A 14898-nucleotide genomic window follows, 5' to 3' on the forward strand; every position below is an offset into this window, starting at 1 on the left:
GGTTAATTGGTTCCAAACCCAACCGCGATAAGTGAATTTCTGTGAATTAGGATTCGATATTAGTAAATTGAATATTTTCGTAGTTAGCGCATAGAAAACCTGTTTATGAAACACGTTTTTTACCATTATTAGAGGCCCGTAGACATGATATAACACCCCTATAGTCACTTTTACGCTCCTGTTCTTCTTTGTTTACATCACATTGTTCAGCTGTAATGCGTAGGCTACTGGATCACTGCGGGGACACAACAGCGAGGACACAAAGCTGCCGCTTTAAACATAGCATGCTTCCGAGCTAACTAGTTGGCCTCCAATTAGTTTAGTCTAAACTTAAAGGAAAACTGCACTTTTTTTTATTTTGCCCGTCATCCACAATCTTTATGTGAGACATAGGCACACATGTCTTTCTCTTTTCTGTGTGTTCTAAAGATATAAAAACAGATAAAAAAAAAAAGAGAGACAAATCAGTACTGCATGTAATGGGATCCACCTATGCCGCCTACAAAGACCGCTATTAAAACACCTCCGAAAACCTCCAAAAATCATTTTATGGTTTTATATACATGCTGTGACCATGTAGTAACAGGTACATTCATGAAAACATATAATACTTACAGTATTTTGCCATATTTTAGTCATTCTAATCATTACCGGAACTTTGACGTACTCGGTGCGTTGATTTCATATAGCAAGATAGAAATGAACGCCTACACCTAGCGTTAACTTTTCCCAAGTCAGAAATAAAAACACAGCAGCAGTGGTGTCAGCTCAAATATGTAGTCTTACCTTTTTTGTAGTGGTCTGAGGCATTAGTCTGTGGTGAAGCTAGTCAGTAGCCAGCTAGTAGCTAGCCGGTCTGTTATGGCTAAGTTTCAATGCGCCAGTAACATAGTTTGATCGGCGTAACAATGTTAATAATAACAATGTTGCTGTAGCGTTGTTATATACACGTCACATTATATGTAAATGGAACATTGTTGGTGCTTTTTGGAGTATTTTTCAGAAGGCTTTGTTGGCAGAATTAGTGGGTCCCATACTTGCAGTACTGAGCTGTCTGTTTTCATATCTTTAGAATGTCTCGCATAAGAATTGTGGATGATGGGCAACATTTTTTTAAAAAAGTGCAGTTTTCCTTTCAGAAAGGGTTTCAAATGGAGTGCTTCAGAAGGACAAAGTAAGAAGCCAAGAAGTTAGCACTTCCACACAGAAAGGGAGGAGAACTTGTCTTTACTACGTCATGGTGGACATGCCATGGATGACTACATGCAGCGTGAAGGTAATGTCATGTCTCATAAATGTAACATTACTGACTTCTAGTGACCAAAATACTACATATAACTTGTCTTTCAATATTTCTGACTGCCGTGAATTCTGGTGTATAAGATACACCCACTTAATTGAGAGAGGAAAAACAGATTTGTACGTATATAAGGCGCACCGGACTATAAACTGCACATGTCCACATCATAAACAGACATATTGTGGCGCCCATGAGTCTGTGAGGACCAGGCAGCTTCTTATTTGACAGGAGCCAATCATGAGCTATGAGAAAACTCACAATGAGCTCGGAAATCACAGGAGGTCATTACTCAATATGACATTCGGACTCACGGTTTCATCTTAAAAAAGGCAAAAATCCTCACACAGCAACTTAATACTCAAAAGGTATACCTAAGAAATATACAAGACAAGTACCAATACGAATTTAAAATAAAAAACAACTATTTTAACTTCATCCACATACGTCTGTGTAGGCTCTCAGTCGTACAGGAGTTGTCCATCGAGGAAAAGGCTTCTTGAGACGTCATCTGTACTTCTGTGTAGAAGTACGTCCGACACCTTCTACACAGACGTACAGATGACGTCTCAAGAAGCCTTTTCCTTCATCCACATAATGCATTTCCTTCAAGCATAGCAGTTCATTGGCCAGTGGCTGCCATGCGAAACCTCGTCTGGTGGCCCGGCAGCTGGCTGCAGCCTTACAGGTGCCCTCGTTCACATTTGATGTCCGCACCTACGTTCCACCTTTTACAGGTAGTTTTGTTATCTGAAGACAGCCTTTCTTCTGTGTTTTTATATTTGCGCTGTTCAGTACTAGTGGTAATGGTAATGGTTTAATTAATCTTGAACATGCACACAAGTCACACTGGAGCACATCACATAGCGCAATTCACAGTTCCGCATGTCCAAAAAGGAATATGAAGAAGCGAAGCTTATTTAATCTTACCCTCATCAGCTGCATTTGGTCACCTCTTGTATTCTAAATGTACTTTTGCGCCTTTTGTAAATACCTAGGAAAGTGATGAGTCAGTATAACAATATAATGCAATGACAGTCAAGGTTCATACGTACTGTAAGGAAACGACAGACTTAATGATGGTAATAAATTGATAATAACTGATAAAATAGTTGACAGAAACAAAATTTGATAATGAGTGAGTATGTTACTAGGAAGTTGTATTATAATACCTACAAAATATTTAGTTCAAATGTTGGTTAAAATGTATTAAGTAAGCCAGGAGCACAATGCATTTACAACTAACTAATATAAAAACTACGTACCTCTTCCTTTATTTCTATTCATTTTAGTTTTAATATTTTAGTCACTGTGAGTTTTCTCATAGCTCCTAATTGGATCCTGTCAAATAAAGAGCTGCCATAGTCAACAACGAAACAGCGGCCAATTATGAATTTATTAATTTTCCACTATATAGTGAAGGAGCGATGTTCGAACCGCGATGTAGCGAGGGACGACTGTACAAGAAATTGCAGCATGAGCCCAATATTGTATCTCTTCTCAACTGAGCCATACGTGGCGGTAGTGACCATAAAAAATATGATTAAATATGTGTCGATTACATCTTTTTGTGTCACATGTACAAGTATTAATTGCTTGATGACCGGTGAGATACCGATGTTCATCAAATCATTATAATTTCGAAGAGCCCTCACTTCTACGACCAATTTTCTCTCCAGTTTCCTTACAAGGTGGATGTCCCATTGGTCACGCTCCTGGTGGAGGATGAGTGGAATAGTATTGCTGAAGCTATAGCCAAATTCAAAATGGCACCCAACTACTCTCGCAGTTCCTGGGACTGGATTGGACTGTACAAGGTAGAAAATGTACATCATTTTAAAATGGGCCTGCCAAACGTGCGTTTTAACTGCCGCTGTCTCTACTGTTCTAGGTGGGTTTCAAACACCATAAAGACTATGTGGGATACGTGTGGGCCAAGCAAGAGGAGGCAGATTTTCATAGACAAGAACATCAGGTAATGTGGATGTGGGCTGAAGTCTCTTTTAAAGACAATGTTCTCTCACAATCAGTGAATGTCACAAATTGTTGTGCAGGTAACCTTTACGGAAGAGGAATTGCCTAAAGGCTCAGGGGATTTTATCTTGGGTTACTATAGCAACAACATGAGCACCATTGTGGGTGTAACTGAGCCATTTCAGGTAAACACAAACATAATATTGCATTTTTGGTGGGGGTGCTCCGATCAATCGGCCACCGATCCGTGAAAAAGTACTTGATCGGCAAGACAAAAAAAACATGTCTGCCATGTGGAACTTAACTGCCAACACATGCCACAAAAACTATATTTCACAAGTGATAAATGTTCTCTTGAAAAATCAAGTCAAATATGTTTTTGTCTAAATGAAGGTGATTTTATGGTTCCTTTTTTCATATCATATAGCCAGTAGCAAGGGTGCAGGCAGGAATTTTGGGTCCCATTAAAAAATAATAATAATAATAATTGCTTACCCTTTTGTTAATTACTAATTTTATTAGTAATTACTAATTTTATTAGTAATTAACTATTTTTGGGCCCCCTGGCAGTGGAGGGACCTTGGAATTGTCCTGACCTTTCCCCTTTATACGGCACCCTGGCCAATAGCACGCATCATAAGTAAATGAAAAATGTATCATTAATCCATGTGATCAGTATCAGCCGATTTCAGTCCTGGTTGATTGGTATCAGAATCGGCAGCATAAAACCCTGATCAGAGCATCCCTAATTTTGGTAGTAGACGATGTTTATTATTTATGTAAGCAGTATAGAATATGAATGTGTGGATGGAATTATTAAACATTTATTCTTTTTTTTCCCTTTTTTTCTTTTCTTTTTTTCCTTTTTTTTCCATTAAACATTTATTCAGTATACAGCTGCAGATTTACTTTATGCTGTTTCGTTTTGCTTTCCACGTTTGTTGTGCTCATTGTGCTTCATTTCACCTCCACAGATCCAGCTTCCCACTTCAGGCCATGACGTCAGCTCTTCAGACAGCTCCGACTTCAGCTCCGAGGATGACAGCACTGTTGTCCTCATGAAGTCCAGGTCCCGCAGTCCCAGTCCTCACAAGGGCAAGCACCGCCGCCATCGCAGCGGCAGCCACAGCCGCTCTGGAAGTCCTGCACAGACCAAAACTGTCACGGATGGTTCACCATCCACGACTTCAACATCTGAGTGTGAACCCACAGAACGTCCAGCAGATGGCAGCCAGCGGCCTGATTCTGAGGAGAACAACAAACAGAGAGAGGAGACAGGGGTGTGATCATTTTGTCACAAGGCACAAACCAAATGCTGTGTCTTTTATTTGATACATCTACCACACTGGATGTTTTTTTTCATGAAAATGTGCGGTTTGGGATGTCATCGTTTTCACCATTAACCGCCTGGTTCCTTTAGAGCAGGGGTTTTCAAATACTTCCAGCGGCCTTCCCCAGGGAGATAGTAGAAGATTTCAGAGGAGATGCAGCCGCTTGAGAAAAATAAAGAAAAAAACCCTTTTCAAACATGCTAAGCTTGCTTAGTTATGTCAGAGCCAGAGTTAATAGGCTTTTAGTTCCTACATTGAGTGAGGAAGCCTGAATGGGGCTTCAGCGTCGTCACTACACCGGCCTTCTGAGAGTGTCTTGATTGAATTGCAGCAATTCTCCGCCAAAACAACTCTTTGACTAGTTGTTTAGTTTCCAGTGTAGTAGTAAACAATGGCGACGGTGACATCCAGATTGTTGTTGAAGCTGGAACCAATGGATGTGGAACACCAGTCACTTTTATTGTACGTGTTGCTCTGAAGCCCCTCATATTTATATCATATTCATAAAACCGCTCATATGTGCTGAGACGCACCTCAATTTGCGCCATTGTTTCTTTTGTTTTGGCAAACGTTTTGGAGGTTTTGCGGAAGGGACCAATCACAGCTCTGCACTTCATATCGCCGTTGACGGGAAGTTAGAATTTTTGAAGGTGACGGTTTGGAGAGGGAGGAGCCAGCCTGCATTGCTTACGTGGGCGCCTTGACACTGCAGAATAGTTCAGGCTAAAGTCCACTTAATCAATTTTAAGGGGGCGTAGGCGAGAATCCAACTGTATTATACTACTGCACTTTGAAAATCCCTGCTTTCCTAACTGTTTCACTGCGTCCTGTATTGTCCCAGTCTCAGACAATCATGCATAGTTGTAATTTCTTCATATTTTAAGGGCATTTTCACGCATTGTGTTGGTCTAGCCCATTTGTTCACCCCATTGTCTGGGCAGCAAATACGGGTGCAAATGAATGATGGCATCTTGATTCAGTTTTAAAAATCTGGAGTATGTTAAAAGACAACAAAGTGGCTAAGCAGTCATACTGTACTAGTCACCTCTGCAGACTGAATACGAACTATCAGCACAAGGCCACATGATCGTTCACCACTCCCTTTGAAAATACAATGATTTTATCAAAAAGAATTTTTACAAATTGACACTGTATATCCATGTAATTACAACATGTTCTACTGTGGTGTATATTCCATGTATCCACATGAACATGATGCAACCTGCAGGGGACACTATAAGTGATCCTACAGTGAGCACCTCTGCCCGACTACTTGATATCCAAGCAGAAACAAAATAAATAAAGGCAGATCGGAGTTTAGGGGGCTCTGCTACTCCAGCCATGTCAGCAGCATTGCACATGTCAGTGCAGAGAGTGAATGTGAGTGTAAAGGGCTTTAAATAGACCCCCAAATGAGCGCAGTGGGATGTGGCGTCCCATGGGAGGATCACTGTCAGCTGACACAGCACAGCTGTCCTGCCAGAGCTCACTTTTATTGGCTGTAGGGCAGCTGATATTGTCAGACCGATAAGGATGAGGCTTTTAATGTGACTCAGTGGGCCTCAACAAACACACACAAAAATAATAACTTGATTTGCTTCTTGCATGACTGCCATATGAAAGAACTTAATCATCTGGCCAAATATGAGTAGAAACTCTACCATGTAGGGCAACTACAGGGCTTTGTATTTGCGTTGTGAACCAAAGCTGTCACGTGACATTATTATGAAATATCAACTTGCCAGTGTGATATTTCATTTACATGAAAGTGTCATACTTACATGCTTGGTTTGATTTCATTGCATATTTGCTATGTATGTTTTGTTTCATCTCCTTGACAGTTATCTTATCCTTCACTGATTGCGGTGATTAATTGATAGTAGCTGTGTTACCTTGTTGCAGTGTGACCTCTGATGATCCATCTAACACACTTTGATTGTTTGGAGCTCTTAGAGTGTAGGACAGTATTGTGTAGCTGTAATCTCAGTGTGTATGTCTATGATTCAATGTGTCTGGCTGAACGGTGTGTGATACGACTGCGTCTGCATGGTGTGAACATACTCTACATTCCGGTACTGTGACTTTTGTGCCGTAAAGTGCTGTTTTTGACTGTCATAACTGTGAAAGTTGTTAGAGAATTAGCAAAGGTAATGGTGGTTAAACATATATCTTCCATGTAAATGTTAGCTGAAGAACGAATGCAAGGATAGTTATGCCTGCATACATCTGAAGGTGTCAAGTGATTTCACAATGTAACTAAGTATTTTATTTATTTAGAAATGAAAATATAGTATAAAGGACCTTTTGTGTAGAGTGAGATGTTTTTAAAACTAATAACTGATTCTGGGGTAAATTAGATGTTATCAGTCATGATTAATGACGATTATGAAAAAAAATCTGTACAGAATGTTATTGTTTTCTTATGCGTCTGAAAAAATTTATAATGTATGTAGGAAGGATACAAATGAAATATGGTACAGTATAACGACAGCAGACAATCTATGCCACAAAGTTTATTTTCCTTGAATGATGTATTTATTTTCTTATTTATATATATATACAGTATATATATGTACCTTTTAAATGAGCCAAAATTCTGCTGGCCAGTGAGGGAGAATTATTTCACTGTAGAAAAAATAAATGCATCATAATTTTCTTTTCTTGAAGTTAGAGGAGTGAGCTTTATCTCTCCAGTTTTGACATGTTACTTTTACTGTGTGAAATGTAGATTGTTTAGTCTACATGTGTTTCTAGGATTGCTAAGGAAATGATTTATCCATCTATCCATTTTCTGTACCGCTTATTCTCACTAGGGTCACGGGGGTATGCCGGAGCCTATCCCAGCTGACTTCGGGCGAGAGGTGTGGTACACCCTGGACTGGCTGGGAAATGATTTAAATGCTAACAAATACTGCGATGTTTGATTTGATATTTGGCATATGCGACCATGGAGATTCCCAAAAGTGATGTGTCACATGCAGTGCAACAAAATGATATACTGTAGTGTACTAGTACATCCCTTTAAAGTTGTTTAAATGTGTGCATTCTTTTTGTATGGTTGTCCTTGTCAATCATTGCTGGTTTGGTATAATGGATTTTAGTGAATGATATAACATGCTGCTGAGATTCAGAAGTGTCGTCTTTGTAATACAAGGAAGTAATGTTTTAAATCCAGGAAATTAAAGAATGCAGCCTGACCCTCTAAAATGTCTACTAATGAACCAGTCGCTCAATGCAAACATAAATACCAAAATCTATGTTGCCCTTGTATTTGCATCAACTACATTTCCAGGTGACAGCAGTGTGTTTGTGTGTCATCAGCACTGTTTGAACTGGTGTTAGGAACACTGCATCCTGCGCAGAGCAATAGCAGGTGCGTCTTGCATCATGCTTTTGCCAAAAGAAAATGTCTGTTCTGCAAATTCATGCTGACTCGCCTGCACTGATGCAACACCAGCCAGGGATTGACCCACTTTGTTGTTATGGAAACCAAAATTCCACAAGTAAGAATAGGATGGATGGAATAAAATGTGGCTTATCTTATTTGTTCACTCAAATGTGCAAAATTCAATATTGTGGAAGTCAACCTTTGACCTTTTACAAGCCATGCAGGCTGTTGATTTTTTAGCAACAAGAGTATGGTTAATGATTCCTTACTCATAATAATGTTAAACTATCATTGCTCCCATATCCTGGTTCCCATTTTGAACCAATGATAAAAAAAAAACAGACATTGAGATGACATTAATTAAAATTAATTTACCCATCAGCCAGGGACAACATGTTCATAATCAGAAAGTATGATCACATTACACTGCAGTGCCTGGAACACAACACAGCGATGAGAGCCTTTTAAATGTACAATAATACAGTTACAATGAAAGATAGCAATCCCACTTTTTGTAAATACATTTCCAGGTATACCTGGATCATTTAACATGTTCTAACGCCGACGTAGTCCTTCAAAGTGAAACTGTTCTTAGTCTGTGGGTGACTCTTTTAAACCTGAAGCTTTTGTTTCATTTCCTCTCTGACTCTTGAGTGACTGCTGAAAAATATTAATCACACAGGCACGCACACATAAAGGGAAACAATTTCAAGTCACTGTAAAAATAAATAGTGAAACCTCTTGGGGCATTTTTTCAACCTGAGGCTTCCTGTTAATGTGTTAGTGAATCGTACTGCATTTATGACAACTAGTTCTGCTTCATGTTATCAACTAAATCACCTTCTGACAAGAAATATTTTCACCTGAATTGGAAAGTGTGGCCTGGCTCGTTTTTTTATTGGCCCTCGACATGTTGTAAAAATAAAATTAATTCGTTACCATATATCGTGACATAATACACTAATTTGCTTTGCCACATGCTTTGCATGTTGTATATTAAACTCCATTTGATTCAAGTTTACATATTTAATGTCCAAAATATAAAAAAAAGTGTTTCCCACATCCGTCAATGGCCTTCGGTGGAAAAGGTTTGGACATCCTCGACCTAACATGTTTTAATAGCACTTGCTGATTGGACGTCCCTCTTTATCATTTGCCAGCACGTGGTGTAGTATATTCACGCAAGACACCCCTCGTCCAAACGCCTCATTGGTACCGTCCACCTCTTCGTGACGTCACGGCATCTGACTCCATAGCATAAATATCAGAGCAGGGCGCCATGCGGGTGAGATTTTGAGGACATTTACCGTGAGAAGCGTTAGCAAAGCTTAGCGAGAGTTGCCATCTCGATCACATTTATTTTGTTGGTTACATTTTTGGTGTCGAAACAGTCAACGTGAACGATGATGAACGGCCAAATGAATGGTTTTCACAATTCCCTCATTGACGAGGACTGCTTCTTGTTCACATCGGAGTCTGTCGGAGAAGGGCATCCCGGTAAGTACACGCTGTATTGCAGTTATCTTAAATAGCTGACGACGTATGTGGGACGTGGCCGTGTTTAGAAATCACTGAATTAGTTATAATCAATTTCTGTATTTTTAGTTTTGTTTCTTCGTAGGCTAGGGTTCGCTAAAAGGAAATGAGGGGCCGACCGGCGTTAGCAGGCACGCGCGCCACGAGCTAAGGTTAGCCAGCTAATCTTCGCTCAAAGAACGCTTGTTCCTTCCCAACACTAAGGCTTTGTTGTCTATTATTCGTTAAATAAGATATTTTCATTGCGGATTGTAACTTTCTATGAAATAAATAGCTGATTTCTCGAAGCGTCTGTGGCTCAGTCATAATGGTGGCGCATGATTGTTTGATGAACAGCTAATAGTATTCGAACATGAAAGGATTCACAGGCCGTTTTATTGTTGGTGTAATGGTTTGGTTAAGATGCCTTCCGGTTCCCGGCTATGTGTTTCCCCACCACCACATGTGCACATGTTTGAAATGGCGACTGTCGAGAGGCATTCAGCCACTCCCACCAAGCACATGCTGCAGTTTGCATAGAGCCTGACACCTTAAACTGTGTCTGCAGCAAATTGGAATTTTTATTCCACTTTTTCAGACAAGATCTGCGATCAGATCAGCGATGCTGTCCTTGATGCCCATCTCAAGCAAGACCCAGACGCCAAGGTCGCCTGTGGTAAGAATATGATTTTCTTGTATGTTAGCTTACGGTAGATGTTTTTATGGGAACAATGTTTTGAAAGCTGTCACATTTCCTGTGTTCAACAGAGACCGTCGCTAAGACTGGCATGATCCTGTTGGCTGGTGAGGTGACATCACGAGCTACAGTGGACTACCAAAAAATAGTGCGAGACACCATTCGCCTGATTGGCTACGACGACTCTGCCAAAGGTGTTTTGCCAAAAGTTGCCTTTGTACGTATGGTCCTTCATGCCTCCTTAGACTGCAAGTCTTGATTTTGTTTTCTGTGAACAGGCTTTGACTACAAGACCTGCAATGTACTTGTGGCCTTGGAGCAGCAGTCTCCTGACATTGCTCAGGGTGTCCATGTTGACCGCAATGAAGAGGACATCGGAGCAGGGGACCAGGTCAGTTTCATGTTTTTGTTTGGTATGTTTAGAGATGTCCAGGAGCATGACATTAAACTTGTTCTTCCCCAATGATTCAGGGCTTAATGTTTGGATATGCCTCTGATGAGACCGAGGAATGCATGCCTCTCACAATTGTGCTCGCCCACAAACTGAATGCTAAGATGGCTGAGCTACGACGCAATGGCACTCTTCCATGGCTGCGGCCTGACTCCAAGACACAGGTAGATATGCGTTTTTAGTTATCTAAACTAATCTACATTTGGACTAATGAATATTTAAAGTGATTTTTTTTTTTTTTTTTGCCTCCTTCTCAGGTTACTGTCCAGTATCGTCAGGACCGTGGCGCCATGCTTCCAGTGCGCGTGCACACTATTGTCATCTCTGTTCAACACGATGAGGATGTGTGCCTGGAGGAGATGAGAGATTCACTGAAGGAAAAGGTCATCAAGGCTGTTGTTCCCTGTATTTATTTGGATGATGACACCATCTACCACCTGCAGCCCAGTGGGAGATTTGTTATTGGAGGTCCTCAGGTAAATGTGTACCTTGCGTGGTGTTTGGACACGTTTTAAGTTGAGCATTGCCCGCACATCTAAGCGTTATTGCTCCATTACAGGGTGATGCCGGGCTGACGGGCCGCAAGATCATAGTCGATACTTACGGTGGTTGGGGAGCCCATGGGGGAGGAGCCTTCTCTGGGAAGGACTACACAAAGGTGGACCGCTCTGCTGCTTACGCTGCACGCTGGGTTGCAAAGTCTTTGGTGAAGGCAGAGCTATGCAGGAGAGTGTTGGTTCAGGTACGATGTCACCTTTTGTATGTATTTAATGCTTGTGTACTTTCCCGTGACAGTATATACTGTAATGTATGTCATGTTAGGTGTCCTATGCCATTGGAGTTGCCCATCCCCTCTCCATTTCCATCTTCCACTATGGGACCTCCAACAAGAGTGAGCGTGAGCTGCTTGACATTGTGAAGAAGAACTTTGACCTCCGTCCCGGGGTCATTGTCAGGTAATGTATGACCTCCTGAAGCCGGGTATTCCAACTGTAACTACTTGATTTTGTCTTCCTTTTTATTGTTAGAGCCACCTTATCAATTATATCATTACAAAAGGTTCCCGAGGACTGTTTATGGAAGGCTCCAATAAAAAATGTTTTGGGCAACTTGTTTACACGACAGTAGCGTTAGTTTGAGGGGGAAAACCGCAAACTTAAAGTACTTCAATCCCATTCTTGCTTGGCAGAACTTGATAGCGTTTCAGCAAAGCGTGACCAGCGAAGACACTTTTGATAGAAATACAGTTGGTGTGGGTGACACAGTATGCAAACCGTGTTTATTTAGAATGTTTGTGTGAATGGGATCATTTTAATAAGTCTGTGCCACTTGCCAAAGTACTTGTTTTTTTTTTTTGCTATGATTTTTGTGTAAACAAGCCATTGAGTTTTACGAAGCCCTGTGGTGATTGCTCAGGATAGGTCAGGTTTTGTAAATGAGCTGAATGGCTTCCATCTGGAAGTTGCTGTTGCCACATTGCTCAGGGGCAAGGATGGTAGGTGCTGGTAAGTCAACCTTTTTGTTGTAGTTCCCCTCGCCAAAGGATCGTGTTTTTATTTTTTAAACCCATGCCTCACGTTGGCCTGTGTGTGTTACTGCTGTTAATCTTGTTGATTATGTATTTTAGGGAGCTGGATCTGAAGAAGCCCTTGTATCAGAAGACCGCAGCCTATGGCCACTTTGGCCGTGACTCCTTCCCATGGGAGGTTCCCAAAAAGCTCAAATACTAAACCTGTTAAGCTTTCTCCCCCTTAGGCTTGTTGGTGTATACTACAGAGAAGCCACCAAGATTTTGGGGGTGAAATGCCCTTCTCGCACTAATTGCATAATTTACCGCATTACTCCCTTTTTCCTCCCCCCTTTCCCTTTCTTCCGGTTAGTTTATTTTGCCAATTGCTTTATCTTGCTGGGTCTTTTTTTGAATGCATTTTTATTTGACTCATTTGCCCCTTGCTCCTTACTGCTCGAGCCTGATTAGCTGCAGTCCTTGTCGTTCCACACACATCTAGGTGATCTTCAGTGGCACATCGGTGGTGTGGTGTTAGGCTGTAGTTTGCCTTCATTCACTGGTGCTACTGCAAGGTGTGTGTCTGCAACCTCCGAAGTAAATCTTGGGAAGCATGTAGCTTGTCATTTCGGAGGCTCTTCTGTTCTCACTGAGCAACATTCCTCCTGATAATCTGGTACAAATATTCCCTCACCTTCTAGTTTTTTTTTTTTTTTTTTTTTTTATTATTTTATTTAACTTTTGGTAACTTTACTGCTCGTCTTCATGGAGGATGCTAGAATGGCACAATGAAATAGAAAGGTTTGTTGCTGTTCACTAAAATGCTATGCATTGCAGGCTGAAGAGCCAGCCAAATCTTAGATTCTCAAGCTCTCAAATGAGTTTAAAGGCCCACCTGCCGCTGTAGACCTTTTGCTGTTTTCTGACGTACTACAGAAAAGTCAGAGGCTGCTATGTCACTGCACTGGTCTGCAGAGGTGTTGGATATACTTGACAGTTGGGAATATTTTGATTGTGTACACCAGTTAAGTTTTAAATGGTCTTTTTTTTTTCTTTTCTTTTTTTTTTTTATAAAGTAGACTTTTTTTTTTAACTGAGGCCCTGGGAATCCACAGGTATATTGATGGCAGGTGTAGTTACAGAGAAACCTTTCATCTTTATCCTCGTGGAGTTTGTCAGTCTTATTGGATGTCAAATCGCAACACTATTTATTTGTTCTCTGAAGCTCAGCGTGCATACAGAGAAGCTGATGTTTCAGACGGCAGCTTTTAAAACAAAAACACTCTGTTACTGAATCTTGAATTCCTTTTGACTTGATAGTTTTCCAGTGTTTGGCTTGAGGCTCCAGAGTGTTGTACAGAAAAGCTTTGGATTGCCTCAAAACGTGTCACTGCTAAATGTTTGTCTATTTTACAGTGTTTTATTTTTGGACTGCAGAAATATATATTTTTTAGGGCTATGGGCTGGTTGTCAAATCCAATTTTTAAGCATCCACAAATCTTTGGCTCTTACAAAGCATCCTTGGTGAGATGGCAACATTTGGTTGGTGTAGTACAGAGAAACCAGCCTTGTTTACATGGCCGTCCCATGCAGGATGAGTTAGCTCTTATTGGAGGGCATCATTGGCTACAGTAAGTGTAAACGTGCCTTTTCTATTTCCTCTCCTCTCCTCCTCTTGCTTCTATCCCCTCGCACACAAACATGCTTCTAACAGGAAGGAGTACCGGTAGCTCATTCTGTAATGTGCTTCATGTTTAGATTGGGCTGTTCCTGTATGCTCTGTAATAAACATCCCTACACCATGCACCTGTAGTCTTGGTCGTACTGTTAAAACAATGATTTTCCTTACTGCTTGGAGTCCATTTTACAGTACAAGCAGAGCCAGCGCTATCCAATGTGATGCCCTAAATAAACTTTTGTATGGTGCCCCCAGCAATATACATATGCTGAAAAAAGAAATTAATAGCGTTGTGTTAAATTATTTTATAAAATGTTAGCCAATTTACATGCTTAGATTACAAATACATGTATTACATAAATGTAAAGTGAAATCATATACACTAAAAATCTATACACCCCCATATGCAAAACTACAAAACAAGACATTTGGTATAATTTGTAGTAATTGACCATTACTTTCCATTTTACGACTTAATCGTGTCTAGTACTAGTTTTTAAGTATATTGAAGGTGAATTTGTGGTGGACACGGCATCCTTCATATTTGCCGATGCTATATTGCCTTGTGGACCGACTGGCTCTGAAGGGAAGGCTTATTTGCAAGTGGAAGCGCTGAAGATAGTTGCTCATCTTCCCAGTGGAGTGGATGTCCCTTGCAAGTGCAGGCAAAAACCAGACTACAATAAAATCCTACAGCTGCAGTTCAGACAAGTCTGACCATGTTACTGAATGAGTAGAGGACAGGATGCTATATAGTCAAAACTATCCAGTCACAATCAAATATGAGTTGGAATCAATCTCTTATTTCCCACCATTTTAATTGACAATCTTTACCAATGCATTTTGGACAATTCTCTGGTTCCGTCTTTGTGGCTTTGGGCAAGGTCCTTTTCTGTTACAGCATGGCTACCCCAGTGCACAAGTCTATAAACTAATGCTTGGATGGAAAAATTGTCAGCCAGGCCTTGACTTTGACCTCACAGATGTTCTTCTGGGTGAATGAACCAAAGTTCCCACAACCACACTCCAATATCTTGCAGAAAGTCTTCCCAAATGGGGC

The 14898-nt window shown here is 40.7% G+C and overlaps 2 protein-coding genes across 4 annotated transcripts in view; both read left to right on the plus strand.

The window, feature by feature from the left end:
- inpp5jb (inositol polyphosphate-5-phosphatase Jb) overlaps positions 1-7809 on the plus strand; it is a 25278-nt gene extending 17469 nt beyond the window's left edge. For all 3 annotated transcript variants that reach the window (XM_054774004.1, XM_054774003.1, XM_054774002.1), the window contains 4 exons: positions 2977-3114; positions 3189-3272; positions 3352-3456; positions 4246-7809. In XM_054774004.1, coding sequence (XP_054629979.1) covers positions 2977-3114; positions 3189-3272; positions 3352-3456; positions 4246-4557 — 639 coding nt within the window. In that variant the 3' untranslated portion in view covers positions 4558-7809. The remainder of the gene's footprint in view (positions 1-2976; positions 3115-3188; positions 3273-3351; positions 3457-4245) is intronic.
- A 1434-nt stretch (positions 7810-9243) lies between these two features.
- mat2ab (methionine adenosyltransferase II, alpha b) lies at positions 9244-13981 on the plus strand. Its single transcript, XM_054774914.1, has 9 exons — positions 9244-9487; positions 10104-10181; positions 10274-10396; positions 10481-10593; positions 10674-10817; positions 10911-11129; positions 11213-11395; positions 11476-11609; positions 12281-13981. The coding sequence occupies exons 1-9, from the start codon at positions 9394-9396 to the stop codon at positions 12381-12383; spliced, it is 1191 nt and encodes a 396-aa protein (XP_054630889.1). The 5' UTR covers positions 9244-9393; the 3' UTR covers positions 12384-13981.
- The last annotated feature ends 917 nt before the right edge of the window (positions 13982-14898 follow it).

The sequence above is a fragment of the Dunckerocampus dactyliophorus genome, chromosome 4 (genome assembly GCF_027744805.1).
Source record: "Dunckerocampus dactyliophorus isolate RoL2022-P2 chromosome 4, RoL_Ddac_1.1, whole genome shotgun sequence".
NCBI classification, from domain to species: Eukaryota; Metazoa; Chordata; class Actinopteri; order Syngnathiformes; family Syngnathidae; genus Dunckerocampus; species Dunckerocampus dactyliophorus.

Bases quoted from the DNA above. Each gene is read 5' to 3' on its own strand.
- mat2ab (XM_054774914.1), top strand. From the start codon at position 9,394: ATGATGAACGGCCAAATGAATGGTTTTCACAATTCCCTCATTGACGAG. The intron at 10,397-10,480 runs GTGTTTTGCCAA...TTCTGTGAACAG, and splicing joins CTACGACGACTCTGCCAAAG to GCTTTGACTACAAGACCTGC. The intron at 10,818-10,910 runs GTAGATATGCGT...CCTCCTTCTCAG, and splicing joins GGCCTGACTCCAAGACACAG to GTTACTGTCCAGTATCGTCA.